Consider the following 25,031-nt stretch of genomic DNA (forward strand, 5'->3'; position numbering starts at 1 on the left):
GACTGACGAGTCTATGTCTCGCCAGTGACTAGAAGGCCGGCCAGAGTGAAGCTCTGATTGCCCAGTGATCCTCTGTATCCTCTGAGTACTGCAGGTCCACCGAGAAGGCAGGGACTATGCTAGGGAAGTTTACAATAAGCGAAAGCTCTACAGCAATGATTAAGCTTACACCTGAGCGGCAGCTCATTCATGCAGGCCCTCGGTTGTGTGGCAACCAAGGCTGCAGGTGTTACAAAGGCTTTGACTAAGGGTAGTTGCCTGGGTATCGGAAACACCTGCTGACGCTTAGAGAAAAGCGGGGTAGCGGTGGTATTGTTTCCGGCACCGAGGAAAGGCTTCACCAGAACTTAGTAAGGAGTTAAGAGCAGAGAATAGAAGCCTTCGGAGTATATGTACTCAGGTTCATTCCCGCCCTTGAGTCCTGTTCTCTCGAGTCTTCATCAGAAAAAAAACCAAGTTCTTATCGATAGCAGAGCCCTTAAAGATTATTGAGTTCTAGCGATAGTATCTTTGAATAATCTGCAACCTGATTGTCTATCTTGCACGGCCGTCTCTATTCTATCTTATTCTATTTTTCTTAGAAGAGACCCCCGTTACATCATATATATATCCCTCAGAACCCGATAACTATTTCGAGTAATAGAAACCTATAGAAAGAAAACACAAATACTACCAAAATCCTGAGTACTAATCACTCTCCTTCTCAAACTTCTTCCTTACTCACGCTACACCGTTACAGTTGTGTACATGGAATAAATTTAGTTAAATGCTTGCAAAGCCTTGAGAGTATTCGTGATTTCTATAGAAACGTTAGACACAATTGGACTCTCCAATTCAAAGATTTGTGTCATTCTGCTATACATCCGGATTGGAAGAAGGAGGTAAAGTTTCTGTCGCTCAGTATCTGAGTCTGTTTATCCAGCAAGCTCACTTCAGGAGGGCAATATCAGTCTATGTTTGCTGCTTATGCATGGATATTGAGCTGTTCAGAAGAGTCGTACCATGGCCTCGACCTCAATACTAATTATACCTTTCACTATTCACTAGAAATATTCACGTCCATCAAAGATTGGTTAGTCATCACCACTATATAGGACAATACTCATATCAGTATCCCGAGACTGACCGTACAGTGGCGTTGAAGATACTCACGTTAGCTGTCATTTGAGGGACTGGTGCCTTCCTCTCCTTTGAGAGCGGCATATCAATCTAAAGGAGAAAATTGAGGGTTGCCTTACCCTGAGTGGGTATGATGAATGAATCAGCTATGTGAGCATTGATGAGTGCTCTAGGAGCAATCATGAAAGCACTGGTGGAAGCACTCACGGAAGCACTTGCGGAAGCACTGGCTGAAGTACTGGCTGAAGCACTAGCGGGAGCATTCTCGGGAGCATTCCCAGTGCCATGAGAGCATTCACCATGCCATGAGAGCATTCACCATGCCATTAGAGTATTCACCATGCCTTGAGAGCATTCAAGAAAACTGTGAGAGCATTGGGAAGTCCTCGCATGGTACTACTGACGTAATCAAAAGAAGCAAAAGTTCCATAAATGTTGTGGGCCAGGTCACCCCATCCTAGCATCTCCGGAGGAGGAGGTAATCTCATGGCAGCTCAGGCGACCAGAGTATTGGTGAGTGCCCTCTGAACATGAGCCATATCTCCTCGCAGTGCCGGAAGGTTGGGTGGTCCTGAGGCGGAGCCTTGCGTAAAGGTTGTACAGTGACGGCGCCAGACGCGAGTGGCGCTTGAAGCGCAGAACGCGCGTTAGGACGTAGAGGCTGCACCCTGGATAATACTCAAACTTGCTGATGTTGGCAATGTGCACCCCGGACCTGTTGCCAGATAATTCTGTAGCCCGTAATCGGACTACTAGCGGCGCTGACTACCCCTCAATTTAAACTTATACACATTACTATAAGATTACTAATCTACTTTGGGGTACGCAGTCTGTAGTCTATGTAGTCCGGCCACTTTTTGGACGGACTGGATTGCTTAGACTGCAGTCTATTTAGTCGACCACACTCTGCCCCAGTCTTCAAATGCCTGCTTTGGACACAGCGGACTGTCAGTAAGACGGGCCTGTTGGCGGCGCTGAGATCAATGACAGTCGGAGTCTTCGCACGTAATTTGTATGTGTTAGTAAGCAAAATCCATGTTGCGGCACTCCGTGTCAAGGTTTCTAGAAAATATATGCCCGCTATTGGACGTAAAAGCCACAGACCGCTTGTTCCTGCATACCCGCAGATTGACGTGTGGCCTGCATTTAATTACTAGTGTGATGCGCCCAGCAGCGAAATGCCTACATAATTTGTATTCTGAGTAAGCCCAGAGAGAGCTCTGGTATGTACTCTAAATACTTGATACCTCATGCAATGTAGCGGCTGAATTCTATTGCTCTCTAGGAGAATTAATGGATACATGTAATATAAATAGAGTAGATGAAACCTGTCATCCTCATCGGTACCTGCGGTTGAGCTTAAACGGATCGATGACTACACGGCATTTGTAGGGACATGTGTTCATACATGTATTATCATGCAAGGTACCGCGCGGTTGGAGGCTCTGTAGAGTAGCCCGATTGCATACACATCGAACCAGCTTTCAAACCAGCTTTCACCACCGGATGAGCTTCGATCGCAAGCTCAAACAGTCAAAGAGCGGCCGGCCCGCTATTGAACTTGGCCGGTCCTAAAAGCTATCAGTCCGTGGCTCGGATCTATCTTTCCTGCTCCGTGTTTTCTTTCTCCCCGTTGTTATACATACATAACTGGCATTCTACCCGCGGCCTGCATGCAACTCTAAAGGAAATAGTGCGCACTTCGATCCGAATCCATCAAGTACTCTTTGCGCCTGGAGTTGAATTACGTGTGTACCTATTCCTACCGACTGTGGGGGTCCAACACATACGTATCTCTTAGTATATACGTACATGTGTGTACGTAGCTAAGATCGATGATAACTACGATAACAAGTGAAGCACTGAAGAGTATATTCAGTGTTGTTCAATTGCACATGTTAGTGAAAACAATCGTTATATCCCAGTTTATATAAATTCGTAAGGCTAATAGGTCAGTCAATATCCGATATTCTCACCCAACAACATATCTACTCTGCACCAACAATGTGTATGTGCTGTTTTGTCCTACCTACGACATTCAACAAAAAACAAAAAGGAATTGTGTACCGTGGGGTACAGTTTAGCCTGTGCTTAACTTTCAATCTCTGTATTTATACACTGCGGTCTCTGCAGTGCGGGTTACCTTTAACCAAACGGATAGTCAAAGGCTCGAACAAGGAAACTCGCATCCGAGTCGTCCAGGTCACCCGAAAACGCCTTGAAGAATACCAATTAAAGGAGATATAAGAATGAAGGGGTACCACAGCCAAAACAGGGGGTGGTACCAGGGGCTTCCTTACTCCACGAAAACATTCACCACCTGGGCACCCAGGGTGTGTTTGAGCTTCTGATTTTTTGACTGGGAATCCCTAAACTCGTTGAAATACTCTATTTACATGGTAGTCAGAAATCCAGAGTGTTCACGAATAACCACATAAACCCCCGCCAATTGGATATACGTGTCTTGAAATCTCTGGAGAAAAAAAATCCAAAATAGGTCTCTCAGGTAAAGACCTAGGTATAGACATATCCCCTTCGATTGACTCTGGCCTGCTCAGATATCAAGACACCGTTCAAAATTACCAATCGGAAAATTTGTGCCCAGTGAGGGCTAGGCAGGGGCACATGATGATCTGTGCGCCATTTTACAGGTAAATGTATTGGGTGGACCTTCCCAACAGGACCTGATATACATACGGCTGTAAGGTCTTCATTTGGAGACACCAGTGCGCTTTGGGCCTTCTTTCTGCCTCGACGTCTGTCTATGCATATTTGACTCAGTGTCCGACCTCAAACATATTCATCGGTAGTTGAATAATAGGCGGAAAAGAAAAAAGAAAAACACGCCACGGCATGAGTGAATGTTCTAGGTTGATAAAAATTGGCATTCAGAGCTGACTCTTGTAGCTGCGCTGGTTTTCTGAGCTGCAATGAATATTGAAGTGCCAGGTATTTACATGTAGCAGTACCTCCATCTTCAAGGCAGCTTAGGACCCAATACACAACTTGGAAACCGGATGAGCATCTTCCCATAGATCTCTTCGAAATCGTGGCTATATTTTAGAGCAGTTTCAAATATTTTTGGCATAACATCGCGTCAGACTATTGCACCGTCAAAGAAAGTGTACTATCACGGGAAGTTTGAGAGTTACACTATGAAGTAGGTTGTATTTGTTGTTGCGAGATATTCAAAGCCCAAGCTGGGGAAATGTTGGGAAATAACTAAGTGGTTCAGCGGACTTGTTGGCCTCGGGTTAATTGATAGATTAACCATCTGTCTCGCTCATGGCTTGGTCTTCTCCTGTGGATGGCTACGGAATTGACATCCCTTGAGATTTATTCCTTTTACACTGGGAATTTTTGAGGACCTGAGCATGTGGTGGCTAGTAGTAGAGCCAATAGTTTATTTACTCGAGCACTTAACCGTAGGAGAATAACTGGACATCACTCTTCAGTTCACCAATTATTTCCGGAGAAGGCCATTGCGCCATTGCGAGAGCCCTGCTGCATAGCTATCGGCTTTACGGTATACTACATAATCGGATTTGATGCCTGTGGGCTCGCCTCACCAATTAAATTAAAATTCAGCTGCGCTGGCTCTCCCCAACTCGTCACGACGCCCCCAGACTCTGGTTCTATCTTACGGGGCCCGGGCAGTCGTATATTCCCTGAACGAAGGCTCTCAATGGGTTTCTAGTAAGTGTCTCCTGGCTCGCAGTGCGGTGTTCGGTTTCTCCTTGCTCGCAGGGAGGGGCAGCTACACAGCCTCATATTACTGATCTTATTATAATATTAGGAATATTGATATATTATTTTAGGTTAGGGTTATTGGTCTACATGGAGTAGCTAATCAGGGAGCGATATAAGCTATTACACCCCATAGCCCTTTCCCTTCACTTCGGTCAGGGCATCACTTTCAGGGAAATTCAGCAAGCGCCGTCTACCAAGCATGCACGAATATAGGAATATATCAATAGAAAGATCATTGGCAGTGGTTGGCATAGGGTTAGGGTTTACTAAAAGGTGAATTGGTTGTGGATACTCTACCAGCGCAGCCGAAACGTGTATGCCATAGCCAGCATTGCAATTAACTTGATGAATCATGAAAAGTGGTGAGATAATCCGATATCGTGTTCACCTTGCAATTGGCCTTGAATGACGTCCAGGTGGCTAGTGGTGTGGTTAAATCCGGCGATTGTGAACTGGCGTGACTACTACAGACGTAACCAACTTTGCGCAATTTGGTGAGGCTATCAAGCATAGAGTACACGTTTGACTTTGAGCTAGATGCCAGCTACAGGTACATATATGTTACATTTATCTATGTAACGCCTCAGGACAGGCACCTCAAGCCACTTTCGGTCGCCGGTGAAGCCTTATGCAAGTAGGACCAACCAAAAGCTGTTTAGGTAGTACCCATCGGGTCTGGGCCGGCATTCCGGTTCGAACGGGGACTTTCGGCTCGGCTGTACAGCGTGAGGTAAAATTATTGTAGAAGCATGGGAAGAGTCCTATTGGCCAGGGCAGCCACCTAAACCCTGTTTTTAGACCCCTGTTTCTACAATAATTTTCCCCATCGCTGTAGAATACTTGCTTTCGGGATCAAGGATTATGAGCCGCACGTCATGATCATGATCGCCGCAGCCGGCCAAGAGCGATCATCCCGGAAGCCTTCGATATTCTGGAAGCCAAGTCAACTGCGGTAGAGTATGTAATAATTACGCTAGTGTCTGATAAGCGAATGTTCCTTTGGCTTGGCGCGAGTGAGAGGTTGTGCATGTGTCGAATGGTAAGGCGCGATTACTCAGATCCCTGTAGCGAACCGCAAAAACCCGAGGAACCCGCTAGGGCCGTCCAGGGATTATCTCTCGAGTGATTGGTTGGATTCCATTGATCTGCATCAGATCGGATGTTTCCCATAGAAGTAATTTTGATCTCGGAATATGAGGGTTAGGGTTTAGTACATAATAGGTATTATTTTGGGGCTGTAGAAATGTGAACGGCGTGAGGCGTGAGGCGGGAGGCGTAGAGTAGATACGCCTTTATTGTGGCAAGGAGGTTGATTGATCTCGTAGAGGATAGCTCTACTCAGTGCTGATACTATAGCTATAGCTAGCTACATACTAGAGCAATATATAATATGACTGGAGTCGGCCTCGGGAGCTAGATCGAGATCTTAAGTTCATATATCCTGATAACGTACTTAACGGTCAACTCCACCAGTAGAAAATTTTCAACTGAAAAGTGGCAATTTCCAGAAAGGCAGGTTTAATTCTTTCTTGAGATGGCGTGAGCTGGGAAATATAGACTAAGATCATAGTTACCAGTTTGGTATAATCTTTCCCCTAGCTCGGCCGGTGATATTAATTTCTATTACAAATATATTGATACGGAGAGTTAATAACGCCGGTGCCGGCCGCAGTGCTCTCTCCCGAGCTAGCTCGAGTATGTACAGTCGTTCACCGTCGCTTGACGAATACTGCCACTTGACGAACAGGGGACTTTGGGCCAATAGAAATTAAAAGGACTGGAGATCTCGCTTTCTTGCCATACTTGGAATCCCTGTTCGTCAAGAGACGGTGAACGACTATACGTAGGTTCGCAATTAATTCTCCATTCCATAGAGAATATGGCAATATAAATCTCAAGCTACATTTAGTAAGTATATGCACTGGTTTTGTGAGCCATACATGTAGTTATTATGTACATACATGTAGTTATGCATCTGCCTGTGCCGTATTCAAGCATAGCCATGCGAGTCATCGATATATGCAGGACAGCTCTAGAGAAATCCACCAGGTAGATAGGTACTCCACGGTACTCCGGGGACAGATCTCGGTACTCACGTGGGTGGTAGATCCACTCCACAGATCCTCAGCCTCAGAGCTCCCAGAGTCTCAAGCCTCAGATGTACATGTAGAGCAGAGAAAATGGCGAATAGTCACACGGTGAAGTCATGACAGCCCTCCATAGCCTGCCTCGTGAGGATCCTGGAATCTATACTCATGGGGCGTGAAACGTAGGATGCCTATCTACTAACTCATAGTGACAGGCCAGGGGTCGCCGCAGTTGAGTGACTGAGACTTTGTGAAATGTTCGAATTGAGGATCAAAGGTAGGTTCTTGGTCCGGACGCTAGAGGCTTTGCTCTTTTTTTTTTTTTTTTTTTTTTCTTTCTTGTCATTTTGACTCCTGGGGCAGGGAAAATGAAACTAGTCACTGGGAACTAATTGACAGCTTTGTTTCGAGAATCCTGTGCTGCTCAGTTGTGTTGAAGGGGCAGAGTCGAATCTAGACCGGACTGGGCTAGCTGTAGAACAACTGTAGAACAACTGTAGAACAACCTAAAACTTGTTGTTTCGATCCCAAACCACTCTGCCGGGTCTCATCTGGAGTCATATGCTGGCAGTACGTGAAAAAACGTTGAATGAGCGATCAGAAGAAGGTTCTAAGAAGTACACTTGATACGTGGGCGGGACCGTTTAAAACCGGAACCAGCCATTGGTAGACGTTATACTACGGTATTGGGAACAGCAACCAAGACCTGAGCGGCGCTCCTAGATACAATGCAACTACCGCAGTAGACTGTGCATGTGCTTCTTTTCTCTCTCTTTGTGGTCGGGCGTCCGGTGCTGTGTAACCTGGACCAACCATGACCAAAACAGGTCTCTCCGTGCCCCCACACACATCCGGCGCCCCCCCTGGCAATTCTAAGGTGGTGTGTGCGCCCGGCAGAAAATTGCCTTTGTAGGGGAAGAATTAGGGGAAAGGTATAAGTAGAATGGGATCTCTCTCACTGAGATTTGATTGCATTAATTGATTGACTTGACTGCTCATTACACACAGAGATACTAGCCCCCTAGTATCCACACATACCCTACACAATAGTACAGTACAGCAGACAGGGTCTCTGGCTTCATTAAACGTCTGCGACTTTCTCCCGACTTAGACACACATTGCAACAACAACTGCAATTGCTACTCCTCAATTAAGCGCTGCGAACGAGACGAGAATAAACTTGCACTCCTCCGCATCTCACCTGCATTGCACTCAACCACCAACACCACAAATTAGGTAGCAAACTAACAAAACAGCTACATCTCCATCTACATCTACACACACAATGGGAATCGGCCGTTTCTTCTGTTTCGGAACGAAGAAGAGGCATGTCAATGAAAAGTCCACCTCTCGCGGGCTAAATGGGGGGGGACATATTTTCATGTCCGACAAGCAATCCCCGCACCCACAACCCGCCAATCACATCACCACCATCCCTGAAACCCCACCTCCCGCGTACGCCGGCATCGTCCCCACCGCAGCACCCTACACACATCAATTCGCCCCCATGCCCGAGCACCACCCCTACCCGCCCCAACCCCAACCCCACCCCACCAACCCCTACCACCCAAACATGATGGCCACCTCGCCCACCATCGAACCCGTCACGCGCCGCTTCTCCTTCCGCGCCAACAGCACCGTGGGCGTGGACCACTACAGCGCTCTCCGCAACTTCGACACCGTCTTCCTCATCGACGACAGCGGGTCAATGCTCGGCCCGAACTGGCGGCAAACGTCGGCGGCCCTCGAGGCCATCGTCCCCATCTGCACGTCCCACGATGCCGACGGCGTCGACATCTACTTCCTCAACCACCCGCGCGCCCACACGCAGATCCGCTCGTCCGCCGAGGTGCTCTCCATCTTTGGCAGCGTGCGGCCGTGCGGTGCGACCCCCACGGGCAGGCGCCTCGGCGAGATTCTCGAGGTGTATCTGGCCGCGTATAGGAGGAATGCGGGCATCAAGCCGTTGAATATCATTGTGATTACGGATGGGGAGCCGACGGATCCGGGGAAGTTGAAGAGGAGTATTGTGGATTGTGCGAAGAGCCTTGATGCGATGGGGGCGAAGGATAGACAGGTGGGCGTGCAGTTCTTTCAGGTGGGGAATGATGAGGCGGCGACGGAGAGTTTGGAGGAGCTGGATAATGAGCTGGTGGAGGGGGAGGGCGTGAGGGATATGGTGGATACGATTAGTTGGAGGAGGATGAATGAGGGGAAGGGGCTCAGTGCGGATGGGATACTGAAGGCGGTGATGGGTGCAGTGGATAAGAGGCTGGACAGGACTCAGCGCGCGTAGGATGTGTGTGCGGAGGGGGATTTTCATGAATTTCTTTGTGTCCTCTTTCTTGCTTTCTTCATTTATTGTGTCTTTTTAGAACTCTCTGTTCGTTTGCTTGATTGCACCCTTTTTCACTGGCTCGAATCTTTCCGATCCCTATTCTTTGTATTGGTTTTTTCTCTTTTTTTTTTTCTCTTGTCTTTGGGAATATCACGGAGTCGACACTCCTTCATTTGTGTATTTTACAGGCGTTGGGTGGTTTTTTCTTGCTTTCTCGGATTCTGCCGTCACAGCTTTTTAATTACAGTTCTAATTCGACACAATAAAAACTGCGTTATGATCAATTGACAATTGACCCCAATTGGCCAACCCGGCCCCGTAGTGTGCGCACCGCACTGCCCCGCACCGCCCACCCCACCCCCGCCCCACAATCACTCCCCACACCTCATCTGTAAACCGATGGTGCCTGCAGCGCGGCGCCCACGGTACCATGGTACTGGAATGTAGACCTAAATAGAAAATCGGGCTCGTCTTCTGAAACAGGGCAGGCTCGCGCGGTGGCTGTGCAACATAAAAAAGCTTGTATGGTGAAGTTGTATTGCCGGGACATATAATAGCCCCCCCGGGCGCCGCGAAACTGATGTGAGGCGAGATGAGCTGAGATGAGCTTCAGGTACGGTTTGTGGGGTGCTGCGCGTGGCGTGGCTAGCTCATCTGCGCTGGTCCCTTCATGGAGTGTTTGTTTGCCCTGCTTGCGGTGGGGATAGCCGATAGGGCCCACTCCTCGCCGCTCGCGTGCTCATTACCCTACCGCAGGGACCTGATCTACTGAAAGTTAATTTCAACTACAGTTGTAGCCACTCGTTGGCATATAAATTTCGAGGTTACACTGTAATTGGGTATTAAGTGGGTTGTTGTCTCAGCTGGGCGTGGTTGTTGAAATGTAAAATTAGCGCGCATAGTATCCCAACTGTCCGTTAAAGCTGACTATTGATTCGGGTGGCGTATTTTCAGCTGTGGCTTGTATCTAGAACATATTCGGCTGCCACCCTTCCTCTTTTGGTAATTATTTTGTCTCAAAATAGACAGCATCTAAGTACCGGATTATGGGATACATCTCCTTTCTAGCGCACTGGAGTAATTAAGGCACTTACTGAGATTAGAACCTAAGGCAAGTACAGAGTAAACGACCATTGCATGGTTTAACGCGGCCGGTGGTAACGCAGGGTCGGTTATTGATCATGTATTACTGTACCGGCCATTCATAAATAGGAGTCTGACCAGCGAGCTTGCGCTTAATTAGATAGAAAGATAATTTTATATCAGTCATAATCTAGGAAACCCAGAGTTAATTTCAACATTAACTTGGGCAACCATCGGGCTGTGATGTGCTTCTCGTCGCTTGCTCAAAGGGTGAGATCGAAACAGAGTTCGGAATGAAGCTGTTCTCCGGTCCTGATGACCGGAGGTGAAAGTGTAAACTGTATGACCATCTGACCTCCATCAAACCTACAACCCATAAATGTCAGCCAGTACAATAATGTTTCGTGTTTCAACTCACGTGATCGGTCTGTCGCTGCACCTGCCCGCATTACATTAGCACCGCGCGGTATCACCGCTCCCCGCGGCCGCCGGCGACGTGGTAGAGGGTTCATTATCGAAAATCGTATCTTTCAGTGCAGTGAACCACCTTACTTCCATGTACTCCTAGATAACCAGAGCAAGATGTATGTACTCTACAGCACCTCCAGACCGACTCGGTGCCCAGTGTACGCGTAACCCTGGGATCAGCAAATGCATGAAGTGGTACGTGTATAAAAAAGCTCCGCAGAGTAAAACTCTGTTGGTACCCAGCTACATAACTCCGATATGTTACTGACGAACCACAAAGATAGCTGTCAGAGACATTACTCCATACAGACATAGCCCGGGACAGCGCTAGGCCAAACACACAGTTAGACAGTCTCAAGATGATGATAAGCATATGAGACGGCCCTCACCTCAAATTCGAAACTTTCTAGAGTACCGACGGACGAGTACTCTATATTGAAATACGTGTTCCGGACTACCCCCGCTTTTAGCTGTTTCTTCCATAGGTCTCATGGATCTAGGCTAGGCGGAGGAGGCCGGGGGTGGAAGGAATACCGAAATTTCTCAAACTCTATTCCTCCTCAGAAGCCATAACCGGCACGGCCTTTTTCTACCTACATGTAGCAAGTCGGAGGGTATCCGACGCTATACATAATATACTTTCATGAAGTAAGTTCATGTGCCGTATCGTAACCAGCTAGTAATATGTCTAAATCCAATTATCTGATAGCTCCGGGATCTCGGCCCATATATGACGCTAGGATGGCCGGCCAATTGATTTGTATAGTATGTACTTCGGTCGAATCGGATACTTGTCGAGCTAGGCAGACCGAGCTCTGTGCGCATGTGTGCTTCTAGTGGATATTTCATCAAGGCAAGGCTGATTTCTCGACTCTTCCTTGCAGTTGACTGGCCGGCCCCCATTAAAAAGACATCATGAATCGTTGGGTTACCCCATCAAGAAAATCAAAGAGTCGTCCGGCATTTGTGTCTCGAGGTGATCGGGGTGATTACATTTAGCTTTTCTTTTTTCTTTTGGTTCATCCTTCTAGTGCGGTGCAGAGAATATATGGTGGATCTGCATACTTATCTATATATATGGTAATTGGTGAGCGATAGAATTCCAGATGAACGCTTTATCTGCTAAACCATGACGTATATAAAAGGAGATGTTTGATACGTCAGTTGAAGTTCTCCCAGGACGGTCGTACTTCGTTTGAAAGACTATAATTGAGCCCACGTGGCTCAAGAAACAGAAACGGAAAATAGAAAGAATATATGTATATCCAGATCTATTTGGTGAAAATATAAAACTTGAGATTCGAAGGAACGTGGACGCCTAAGCGGCCGTCATCAGTAAGGTTTTTTTCCTTTTTTCCCCCTCAATATTTGTATGTGGTCTACTTAATAATATCGTATTTCTATTTATTCAGTCGAGAACGTAGAATACATGTTGTGTCTTAGATATTCCATAATGTGAACCTAATCATTATTAGTAGGGTCATTAAAACTCTTAGAATCTAGAGTTTTTCAAACCTGACGCTTGAAATGAACACTGATGTGTCATGCAATTATTGAATTAATAAACCAAAATTGACGAGCATGGTGCTCCCCGATATTGAGAACAAAGCCAGCCTTAACCTGATATGGTTCATAGAGCCCAGGTACTACCAAGATTGGCGCGGTACGCCGGGTACAATCTATCCCGCGGATAGCTAGGTGAGACTGTCTTTGTCGAATTCGTCAGATTGGAATTTCAGTGAGAGTAAAACTACTAAATATTATAATTGACAAGAGCCCAAATTGAACTGCCGTTCTAAGGCTATGCCTAAGCTTTAGAAATGTGGAATCTTATATGTATCTGTTTCCTAAGGCTAGGCGTAAACTTTAGAAACGTAAAATCTTATCTATTTTGGGGGTCGAGTGGGTGCATGCATATAGCACAATAATATACCTCTATATTAAACCAAGAAGCTTTTGGTACTGCTCATATTTTAAACTCTATATTATCAAGTCTAATCAGCTGATTGATCTATGACCATTATCTAGATTAGTTATTAGGCCATAATCACCTATTTTCTAGCTCTGCGTCGTCCTCCTCCCCAAGCTTCATATTTTTTTAGGGCAGTGAAGAAGTTACCTGTTGTGAAATATCCTCACCAGACGTCAAGGCTCCAAATATTCAGTGCGTAGGATTCCGAGCGAGCGTCCCAGCGTCCCAATACTACAATACAGCCGATAGCTACTAGCCCTACATCTGCGTACTTATGACAGTCTCCTGACATTCTAGAACGCCTAGCCATTTTGCTAGGACGCCTAACGGTAATATCATGTGCATATATACTTTTGTGATATATTAAGTGATATCTTAAGTTACTCAAAGCTCACTCGCGCAGCGAGCAGTGCAGTGTTACATCGAGATGCCGACTTATCCCTTGTGTGACACCCAATTCCATGTTGAGTAAGTGAATGGCATTGAGGCCAATCCACCTTCCCCACCCGCTTTAGCCGAGCTCGTCTAAGTGAAGTGGGAGAAAAGCTTGGGCCTGCAAACGATCAAGGTACTCAAGCCTGGCCTACGTAAAGGTATCATGCTTGACCCGAAAACAAGGCTGAGCTGGCTGAGGAATCGATAGAACTGTCTACTTGGACGTAGAGGTGAGGGGCGCTCTCAATACAGGCCACAGGCCGCAGGTCTTGATCGTACGCATTTGGTATGTCAAGAAGATGTAGACTGCTGCTTTCGACTCCATGAGACGTCGAATCGAGGATCGAATCGAGAATTAGCTCGATCTGATCACCATCGGCACTGGTGCTACTCCAGTGCAGCACATATAAACAACCTATAAGGATGGATCCATGCAACTTACTTAGAATGTATTCTGGGAGTAGAATGGGATCGATGCTGTCAGAGTTTCGGCCATGAGCATCACATACTCTCGACCCCGGTCCTGACCGCGACCCTCACCTCCAAGTCAATTCCAAGAAGAGGACGCCAGGAGAAATTGAAATTATCTCTACACTTCCAGTTTCCGAACATAGTCCTTCGCGGGGTCTTAAGGATTGATAGACGACTTGATCGGCAGTGTCAGGGTTAGGTGTGTTTTTGCTGCCAGTGCTGCGGTGGAGAGAGGAAGTAGCAGCGAGCGTGTGGTAATGGAGGTTTTGTGATAATATAGCCTCACGAAAACATACCTAACCCTAGCAGCAGGAAATAATGCTGCGGTGTTTTTAGAAGATCGATTCTCCTAATCTGGCCTTTGACGTATTTTTAATATCATTTCTGTGAAAACCTAGCACCAACGATTCGAAGGGAAAGGCTAGGCAGATAACCATCTTCGTATGGAAAATAAGATTTATGCTTAAAATACATGATGTAGAGTAGGTGTGCTCTGAGCTATAATGTGGGGGATCAACACCACCCCTCCCCCAGTGGCCCGGATAACCAAAGCTAGCCCACCCAGTGGAAGATTACATGTAGTATCAGAAAAGGGTGGGGTAGGCGTCTAGTGGGCGTCTAGTGGGCGTCTAGCTGGAATCTACCCTTTATTTTCTGAAAACCAAACGACTCCGTACTCGTAGGGTTTGGTGAAAAAGAAAGGTATAAAGCACGCCCTTCCCTCCGCTAGCCAATTAATACGGCATTATTCTCATATACACCCTTATGGGCAGCTCTCGCTGCACTAAACGTAATTAACCACATAGTCCCCATCATCGCATCCAATCTTCTATCCATCACCACTTTCGTATTCAATCCCCAGTACATACCCGACTGATTTTGGTACTATTGTCATAGCCTCCGGGCTGCAAACAATCAATGAATTATCAATTATTAATCTTATCTGTCGTTAAATTTACCTTTCGACCTCCGATCGGCACCTTATCCACTTCCATCACCGGCCTTCGAAGTCAAATATCAATATCCCTCGCCTGCATTTTATTCTATGGTTGTCAAAAGGTCGTTTATGGCCTCTGCTTTTCCCCATCACCATCTTCGCATTCAACCTCCGACATCCTCTCAACTTAGCTTTATACACCAGAATTGCCAATTCTGAACGAAGTTAGGGGAAACAGCCCATTACGAAGACTCGGTAAATGCACTAACGTGCACCCCCCGGCAACCAACAATTGGGTTATCGGTGCTGAGCAATCGAGGGATGGAGGGAAACCAGATTCAGGAATACTATAACCGGAAATCGACAAAGGCACGTTCATATCCTTCGCATTTCTTGAGAGAAAGTCATACCCGGGTTCGGATGTAAGTAGTATAGTATGAGTTATAAATAAGAAAATGGAGAGGAAGTCAAGCAAAGAGACTGAACAGCTACAGGCATTATTAGAATAGGAAAGGACGGGAGGAGTGATCAGGAAAACAGGATTCAGACTGGGAAACAGATGGAGATCATGGACGCAGAAATGATAGGGATAAAGAAGGCTGTCGAATTAGGGCTGAAAGACGCGGCAAAAGAAGAAAGAAGATAATTACAGTTGCGGCCGACAACCAAGAGGCACTCAGCACTCAGAAGAGCTAGAAGGTCAGAGAGTTGGACCCGGCTGGAGAAATTAAATAAAGTATCAATCAATCAATAGTATGACCGGAACTACATGTATCTACATTACTCCAACATTTCAACGTCTGTATGAACAAAAAAAAATAAAAATAAAACAATCAAAAACACACACCCAAAGCTTAAGGCTCAGGGAAGGAAATGAGCGGGTCTCCCTCCCTTTTCTCTCAACCTATCCCTTCTCTAGTGTAATAACTAAGCGCGTTACGGTGTTATCGTCTAATCTTCCGTCTAAGCAAGTTGCCTTTTACCCCCAGATCAGTTGATGTACCTTTTTTGTGCGCGATTAATAGCATGTTTAATTTATTCCCCTTCACATGCCACGAGAGTAACAACGGGTACAGGCCTCTTTTCTTTTTTTTCTTTTTTTTTTGTTTAATTCATTAATTGTATGCAGACCGTAGTCTATGACAATATCACACTGCCCCAGAACTTCCCAATCACTTCCTCCGCCTCTCACACACTAAGAAAAGAACAGAAAACATGAGATAATCATGAAATAACAGACTAGTAGCCTGTAACAAATGAAATTCGTCGTAGCTTATGAATGTAAGAAATAGTGACTTATAACGGGTACAGGCCTAGGAAAAACCCAAGATTTGCTGATTTAAACTACAAGGCCATGGCCATAAACAACGTAATATAACTCTTAATCCGCCATGACTCTAATCTAAATCGAGTGATCGATCATGACTCGGCTTATATCTCACTTGAAATCCAAAACAATAACTGAGCTATCAAGTATCAAGTATCAAGTATGATCAATAATCATTGATCCCAACCCAGTGATATATATACTACGTGCACACACACACACTGTAGTAAGTTAAGTATTCTACATTATTAATTAACACAAAGCCACCTCTACCCCTCACTAAACATCTCGCATACCAAAAGTAACATTTGTAACACATGCACCTACACCGTAGAATCAATACAAACTAACACAACCATGACTATGAACCCTTACTACGACATCGACTTTGATTATGATTATGAGCCTGAACCGGCCCCCCGACGCTACTCTCTCTTAACAACTATTCTAGCCGAAATACTGTTCGCCATCTATTCCTATCCGGTGGACTTCATTATAGTGATAGGGTTTACCGTAATTTGGTGTCTCCTCCTGGCTATAGTCTCGCTGGTCGTGCTTGGTGATTTGTTATGTATGTTGATGGTGTGGGAGTCGTGGGAACGGAATGCTGCTAAGCCTGTATATGGTAGATCTAGATAGTAGCATCAAGAAGGAAAAGTTAGGCGCGAAGAAAGGAGATAAAACGCTTGGGGTGTACCTGAGGAGGCCTTAAAGACCCTGCGATGACGTAATGGGACCTTTTTAATGGTTTTGTGGTTGAGATATTTTCTGGAGAATGTTAGACTCGTTAATTAGAACTGCCGGGTGACTATGGCTAGAGGACAGAATGAATTGAAATTAAAAGTTAATGCTGTTAATTACGTGTCTTGAAATATGTCAAGTCCGGACGCTTCCGTTGCACAAAATGAACATTGAGATCCTATGGACCAGGTAACTATGCGAAGAGACGGTTATTTCTTGGAAACTTCTGGTGTCAAATATTTCTAGAGTTTTTTACCCCTTGGCATGAATCTTAGGCTTATACAGCAGATCAATCTCGAGCTCGATAGCTAGTAGAATATATATATTATATTGTCGATTGTAGCATGCGTTGGATAACTCTGAGCAATATAACATTGGCAAACTAGCGCTCGATAAACGCATGTTCTCAGTATTAGTTGATTAGGTGTCTCTTTCAGCTGCAGGCGAGGCTACTTAGAGGGTACAGTGTTCGACTACATGTATATGTACGCCGTTCCTTTGTCTGTTGTCTTCATCATATTTTAGGACCCGCCGGCCAACAGCATAAAATGGGGGTTTCGATAGAGAAATTCCAACAGAGAGATATTTGAACGAAATTTTTAAGGGTCTAAACTCTATCCCGGCCTGTTGCTGAACAGGCTTGAAAAAAGATCAGTCGATGTGAAATCGAGTGATAGATCGTGACTAATGCACTCCCCGCGTCATTTGAAACCTGAAAGCTATTAGTTAGGATATATTATCAAGTATCAAGTATCGATAATTGTCTGTCAGCGTGTGCCATACCCTATGGTAGCCCCCCATACTTCATTTTATACTACAGTATAAGTATGAAGCCATACCTGCTATCTGTCTCTACCACACACCAAATACCTACCACACGAATATAGCATATCCACACAAACGCTATTAGTATATCTGTCAAGCTCTCTCTACGCACTATAAATTAACTCAAAACTAGCAATGACCTCCTACTACGACTACTTCTTCAAAACTGAACCCACCAACGCCTATCCTCTCTTAACCCAACTCGCGGCCGAGATTTCAATGGCCATGCATAACTTTTCGGACGAGATCAGGATATTGGCGTTCACCGTACTTTGGTGCATCTTGGTGACTTTAGTATCGCTGATCCTATTTTGCGACTTGTTGAAGATATTGCTGCGGTGGAGTTGGGGGGCAGTTGCTATGCCGACGAATGATAATTATAATGCTGAGACGTCGGAGGGCGGCTGTAGCAATTCTAAGGAGTGAGAATCTCCGCGATTTATATGGAGAAAACGAGATAGATTTGATTGTTTATGTGCACCGTAGCGAGATCTCGATGATTGCCGGTTGATACAATTGGCTCTTTAGAAAGAAATATTTTTTGGAAGTTGAATCTGGAGCTAGTTGTTTCTTAGAAGTTTAGTTTCGTTTGAATTTGGAAGGGAACTATTACTCTGCATGATTATCGGAAATATAATGAACGGACTTTGAAAGTTTCTGCTTGGATGTCTTGACACAGATTAGTGAGGTCGAGTCCAAGTTCCCCTAGCTCCTCGTCTGTCTATGCTGCCCACGTGGTCACCCTATAATAGAGGGTCGTAATTTGGTGAAAGATCAATTGATTGATAAGAAATATAAAGTAACCGATTGAGTGGCTCGCCGTTGTTAAAATAGTGGTGTAGGCCCTCTGGGGGCGGGGGCCCTGGCGGGGGCTCATCGTTCCGTCTCTTCGCTAGCCATTACTTCGTCCTTTTATCACTTCAAATACGCTGAACTTACTCGTTCTCATCGAAAATACGTTAACAGATATTACCTTCATAGTGGTCCCGGTTCTTTCGATCATCCTTAACAAGCCCAGCTGTAACCTCTGTACCACTAACAGTTTTCCCTAGCTTGATGAAGGTTCCCTATATACATTTACTAACTTGAAGTTACCCCACGATTAGCCAGATTGTTTTTCCGGTAGGCCGTTAACCTGTCTAGACCACTCTATCCCCGATTTTCGCTATCAAATGTTATAGATTGGTAGTACATACCTTGTACTACAGCTAGTTTCCCCTGGGGTTTTATATGAAATAAGCTGACCAAGAAGTTGTTGTGTCAGATTAATCGATGCTGAATAGTAGGAGAAGACCTCTGGGGAAGGATGTCAGAGAACCTAATCAATTATAGCTAGATAAACGGCCTGGGGTGGTCATCGAGAATGTGAACCGCTTGATGGATGACATGTGTATACCGTGCCTTGCATTGAGCACAGCTGACATTTGTCCTGTCTCTACATGACGTCGACTGGAACGCAGTACTATTAGGTGGCCGCAGAACACGTAACGGATCTCGATCTCAGATTGACAAGCTTTCAAATTCAGCCCTTAACTCATCCATCCCAGCGATAGCTATATACTTTACTTTTTAAAGATTCTTAAGAGCAGTAAATTGAGACTATGATGCATATGTCGCAGAATACGAATATCAAGAAACCTCAGACAAGCTTTCGAATTTAGCCTATTGTTAGTGTTTCCCGTTCCAGGATAGTACTAGTAGAGTAAGACTAACAACACCCAGGCTCCAGCGCGTACCCGGGAATCCCTCCCACTGGTGGGACCGTCAAAATATAGCGTAACGGTTGCCAAGTCTTCCATCTGGGGTTGGATTAACTTTATCCAGGACCTCACAGGGAAGTATGTCGTACTTGTACTTTACATGCGGCAAGCTTTAATTATTTCACCCCGCAAATTCGCACGGGAAAGAGAATTTCTTTGGGGTATGCCTGTCCCTATGCTTGTTCACTCGTAATTTGACTGCATTCCTCGTATTACAAAAGTAGCTAACTACATAAACTGAACGAAAACTTTCCTTTTCTTTTTTTTTCTCCGGCCCCGACTGTCAAGTCTGGCCTAGCAGAGATCAAATCAATAAAAAGACTAAGCTTCAATAATAAAAACATTTCCCGCCCCCAGTACAACCAAAAAATGAAACTAAACCCTAGGTACTATAATGTACACACTCAAACATGCGCATCCGACGGCCTCTCTACCACCTGAGAAGTCCCCTTCTCACCGGAATAGCTCTGAACAGGGGTCAGATCTGACAGGACCTCGCCCGTTTCCTTTACATAGACCCTTGCAACCTTTGCATCATCACCGTCAAAGATCTTTGCGATCTCCTCGAGCGTTGGTCCCTTGGTCTCGACGTAGTAGAAGTAGACAACGATCAACTCGAACCCGATCCAGACACAGTAAAAGATGTAGTATTTCCAGCCGATTCTTTCAAGGGCAACAGGGTTGACATACTGGTTGAACACGAGAGCAATTTGGACACAGAGATTCATCAACCTGGTTTTTTTGTTAGAACTGATGCGCAAATTGAGAGACTGAAAGATGAGAACTTACATGAGACCCTTAGCACGGATGCTGTACGGGAGAATCTCTACCGAGTAGGCAACCAACAATCCGGACCAGGCGAAGTTGTAGGTAGTGTTATAGATAAAGATCATGGCCACAACTGCCTGGCCTGCAGCCTTGGATTCATGGAGCGCGTACTGGGCTGAACAGATGGTCCATACGATGAATGCAACCAGCATACCGGACGTGGAGGCCAAGAACAAGGGGCGACGTCCAAACCTATCTACGGAGAACGCAAAGGAGACGGCAACGATCCAGTTCCAGATAGACAACCCTCCGTTGATCTTGAATTGTGTGTCTGCATCTGTGATGCCGATGGTATTCATGACAACACCAAAGTAGTATGAGACGAGACCGTTACCAGACCATTGGGAGAAAAGACCAGCAGTCATGATCAGAATCATTCTGTGGCGGTTACCCTTAGTGGCAAACAGTTCTGACCATCCGGTGTTCTTGCTAACACTCTGCTCCATCTCAATCGTGTGCTTGATTTCCTGGTACTGGAACTGGACAAGTGGGTCCTGGGTGTCACCGTTGGCGTGATATCTAGCTAGGACATTCAGGGCCTGCTCAGGCTTGTCCTTGGATAGGAGCCAACGTGGTGACTCGGGGACCATCCAGAGACAGGTGAGCTGGATCACTGAAGGAAGAGCTTGCATAATAGATGGGGATCGCCATGACCAATCGCTCTCCATCTTGAAGGTTCCGTAGGTCACCCAGGTGGCAATGATAGCTCCAATGTGCCAGGTCGTGTTGTAGACAGCAGTGACTCTACCTCTGTGTTGGGGATGGCAGATCTCTGTGAGAAGAAGGGGAGCAGAAGCTTGGGAGATAGAGCAGCCGAATCCGATGAAGAATCGGGAGCAAACGAACATGCCAAAGTTCTGAGAAGCTGTTTGGACGGCAATACCGAGCATCATGAAGAAGATTCCAGTACAGATGGCAAGACGACGACCTAGAAAATCGGAAATGTAGGGCCTATGATCATTGTTAGTTTATGAAATCCACTGGATGGTGTTGAGGAAAAACCTACGCAAATGGAAGACCACAGATAGACCCAATACCCATGATGGCATTGAAGAGCCCGAGGATTGATCCGCTAGGATGGTTAAAGAAGTCCTGCCACGCAGGGACCATCTGTAAACCGTTCATCATAGACCTATAATGCCATTAGTGCGTATACGCGTCAAAATATATAGTGGCTAAAACATACCCATCGAAACCAGTTGTTGCAGAACTCAAGATAATGATTGCACAGAGGCCATAGAGTTTCCTTAGACCTGCATCTTTGTACCATGTAACCTCTGCGAACTTTGGTGCCTCAATCTGGGCTTGGAGACTTTTTTGGTTGGGATTAGGAACCATGTTGACTGTCTGATTCTTTCAAATTGACCGTTTGAAAGATCTAGAGAATGATGGTGAATGAACAAGAGCTACTATCAGGAGAACTACTATCAGGAGCTGGGGAAGCGTCCTATATGTACTTTCCATTGTCATGGCTTTCTTAACCCCACTATATTAAAAAATTACACTTTAACCATGTTCCTGGGGCCAATACTCAGTTCGACCCCAGAGAAATATCGCTTACACGGTCAGTGTCAGGTTTCTCCGCGCGGGGGTTTGTTCTTCGTGGGGTTTGTATGTTACCATAGGCCAGGCCACGCCGTACATCCACGGTCCCTCGGGATTGAGGCCCGTCATTCCGTCTTCCATGCAAGGCAGCTGTTACATAAAGGTACCGGAAGAATTAGCCTCCAAGTTTATTTCCAGGTCAGGCCGTTTTTCTTTATTTTGAGCCGCTTGCTGAGGCTAAATGTTGCACAAAATCTCTTCTGTGGCTTGAATTGCTTTACGATTTCGTGGGGTCCATTTTTGTGGGGTCCATTTTTGCGGGCCTCGAAGCCGGGAATTTTCTCATTTGTTTTTCTTTCTAGAATAATTCATGTAGGCATACATATGCCCTGCAACTCAGTCAGTCACCAATGAAATAGGATCAAAGTTGACGCCAATAGGTATAACAAGCATATACATTATGCGTTGTAGTGATCAACTCCTCTTTTCGCCCCCAGATAGGTATATCTAGGTGTAGCTATGATTTACTAAGGATCATCTTCGCCGCAATTTATCGGTCAGGCCACGCCAGTACTTATAGCCAGTGTTGTGATTTCGTATCCAGTATCTAGGCCAAACTCATATCTTTTGTCCCTCAAGATAAGCATGCTGTGATATATTTTTAAAAAAGTCTGATCACACCTCTATTTGCAGATAGCGAGAAATCTGCAACCTTATCTCCATGAAGGTGGTTTTATGGTATGAACCGCTCCAAACTTGATGGCATATGGTATACGGCATTCAAACTGTTGATAACGTCTGTTGAACCATTTTGTGCCCGATATTACAGTAGAGCCGCCACACCGAGAGCCACATAACCACTTATTACTTGGTGGGGAAAGCTGGAGATTGTGGGGAGAATAGAGTTCGAAAAAGGATTAGTCTTTCCCCGCGCGCGAGATCGGTCATAGAGACGACTCAGCACTAGTAAAGTACCTACATGGTGTCAATTGGGAAAGGATTGGTCGACAACCATACGTGAAAGCACAGTAATCACGCGTTTCCAGCTGCGCCATGGGTACGGTACGACTATGCAAAATATATTGGACTTTTTCCCAATTTCGGCTAAAGCCTGTAAAAATTATTTTCATGCGGTGTAGGTAGCCACTTGGCGCCAGAGATTTGGGGGCCCAAACTCTTAGGTTACAAATTCCCGGGACCCAATTTCTTTGCAGGTGGGGTTGTTTTAATATCAGAAATAAGTTGATCGGTTGCTTATTCCGACTTTGGTTCCTGGTATCGGATCTTTCGAATTTTGAGCTTGTGATTGTGGCTTTCGTGACACACATATTATCGTACTTGAACGACGTTGAAGGCTAAGCTTCTCGTGATATATATCTCGGAGATCACGAGTCTAAAAACTCTCATACGAGTATTTATTTAGGTTTAAGTATAGATGAGGATCACCTAGTTGGGATAGCTTGGTTGGTGTTTGATTATGAGCGCAAATTTGATGTCGCATCACCAGATCCCTCTTCGGCCTATGATAAGCTGAACTGAGCACAAGATCGAGGATACCCTCATATGTAGAGTATACTACCGACGATGTACTCCTAAATTTCAGTAGGTACATCCGTTTGCCAGGGTAGACATCATGAAGGGATCTATTGAAGAGCTGGAGATCTAGGAAAGTACAGTAGTAGCGTCGAAAGACCTATCATCTGATCATTTCATGAGAGTGACCTTCAGGGCGCTTCCAGCCGTCTCAATAGCGTGCTATGCAGGACTTGCTGCACAGGTCATGTTGCTTGAATGCTCCAATGCGGCTATTTCGCGCTGTATTGCATTGCGGCGCTCTCCTCTTGTTCTTTGTCGGTATTAACAGACACAAGATAGAGATTTTCTCCTATATAAATCCAGTATGGTAGGATTCAGGGTATATAGAATAGACTTTAATCCCCTAGTTGGGTGCTTTGAAGTATTCTAATGTTGGGGCCGGATTTCTAGTATTTCCATGAGTAGCGAGTGCAATATGTCCTTGAGCTCGGCCAGTCGAGTGACCATTGCCGTGTTATTCTCTAGTGTGCTGTATAATACTCAGAAAGCAAGATTCACCTGCTTGGCGCTAATTAATGTATACGTACATATATTGAGCGTGAAGCTAGGAACTGATACCATACATGTAATTGAGAGAACATTCAACATTGTGCTACATGCACGCACCCTGTTGCAGCCATATATTTCTTCAACGGTCAGAAGTTCCGTAGGTACGGAACTAGTCTAGCTACATTAAGTCAATTCATCAAGCCACCTCTTATATATATCCCAAGTCTTTTAAACACGTGAATCTTGGCTTCTACAATACAGGTTTCACGCCGCAGCTGTACTTTATGTTCCTGTAATTGGCAGGCGCTGTGCCCCCTATATCTTGTCAATATTAGTACTGCAGTCCTATCGTGAAATTGATCTCATATTTATAATTTACCATACACGTAGTGAGGTAAAACACCATAGCTCACTGGTGCTACATGTGCGCTTGAGTAATTGACGTAAGTACTTATTGAGCAACTAACTTATATTCCTGATATGCCTACATTTAGAATACTACATATATCTGTGGCGTGGCTGGATATGCAGATTTACTCACTAGCGCTTTTTGAGGTTGGTTACTACCACGTACCGAGTGATATTTAATGACTCAATTCATTCTAACACCTCAAAGGTTAACATTTCGAATTTCATCTGCGCAGAACTATATTTAATCTTCAACATGTATACGTACTAGTCTAAATTTCTGCCATCAGCGATACCAATATTCCAACAAAACCCTGCAGCGATCTGATTTCCGAACATAATCCTCAACCTTGTTTTTCTATAGTTCATAGCTGTACTGCGCAATATCAAATACGGTACCTGCATTGATATTTCACGAGCGTCTACATCCAGATCCAATGTTAGGGTCAGGGATCAATTGTCCTCCCGCCCAGCCAGTACAAAATTGACTAAGCACAGCAACAGGGAATACCGGAAACCCAAGCCGAATTAATTTACATGGTCCAGTGCTAACGTGGGGTACATGAGTATTACAGCACACCTTCCCTTCACTCTTTCTAGCCTTCCTTCTCCTCGTTTTTTTCTCGCCACCGGAAACACATCTCCTACATCGAAACATGACGATCTCATTCGCTCGTTTACTCATGATTGCTGCTTAAATATACACGCATTTTAATTAAATTGAGGGGTACATATACGTGGAGTGCTTTATATCAATGCAGTTCATCGGTGATAGAAACGCCGATGGCGCGGACTAATACCCTATCCCATCAGTACCGACAGGATCGAATATTGCAGGTTTATAATTATGTA

General features: G+C 45.3%; 3 protein-coding genes across 3 annotated transcripts; 2 read left to right on the forward strand and 1 right to left on the reverse strand.

Annotated features, from left to right (window-relative positions):
- Positions 1–8,337: 8,337 nt before the first annotated feature.
- On the forward strand, positions 8,338–9,252 carry H6S33_012092 (uncharacterized protein; the record flags this gene model as incomplete). The annotated part of the gene is made up of 1 exon (XM_044843466.1): positions 8,338–9,252. The coding sequence occupies one exon, from the start codon at positions 8,338–8,340 to the stop codon at positions 9,250–9,252; it is 915 nt and encodes a 304-aa protein (XP_044695760.1).
- An 8,436-nt stretch (positions 9,253–17,688) lies between these two features.
- Positions 17,689–17,979, forward strand: H6S33_012093 (uncharacterized protein; the record flags this gene model as incomplete). The annotated part of the gene is made up of 1 exon (XM_044843467.1): positions 17,689–17,979. The coding sequence occupies one exon, from the start codon at positions 17,689–17,691 to the stop codon at positions 17,977–17,979; it is 291 nt and encodes a 96-aa protein (XP_044695761.1).
- Positions 17,980–19,717: 1,738 nt separating this feature from the next.
- H6S33_012094 (uncharacterized protein) lies at positions 19,718–21,479 on the reverse strand (the record flags this gene model as incomplete). Its single annotated transcript, XM_044843468.1, has 4 exons — positions 19,718–20,045; positions 20,103–21,092; positions 21,148–21,273; positions 21,328–21,479. 4 exons carry the CDS (start codon positions 21,477–21,479, stop codon positions 19,718–19,720), a joined length of 1,596 nt encoding a protein of 531 aa, XP_044695762.1.
- Between the last annotated feature and the right edge of the window lie 3,552 nt (positions 21,480–25,031).

Source organism: Morchella sextelata (genome assembly GCF_020137385.1).
Source record: "Morchella sextelata strain SCLS chromosome Unknown scls_7, whole genome shotgun sequence".
Taxonomy (NCBI): Eukaryota; Fungi; Ascomycota; class Pezizomycetes; order Pezizales; family Morchellaceae; genus Morchella; species Morchella sextelata.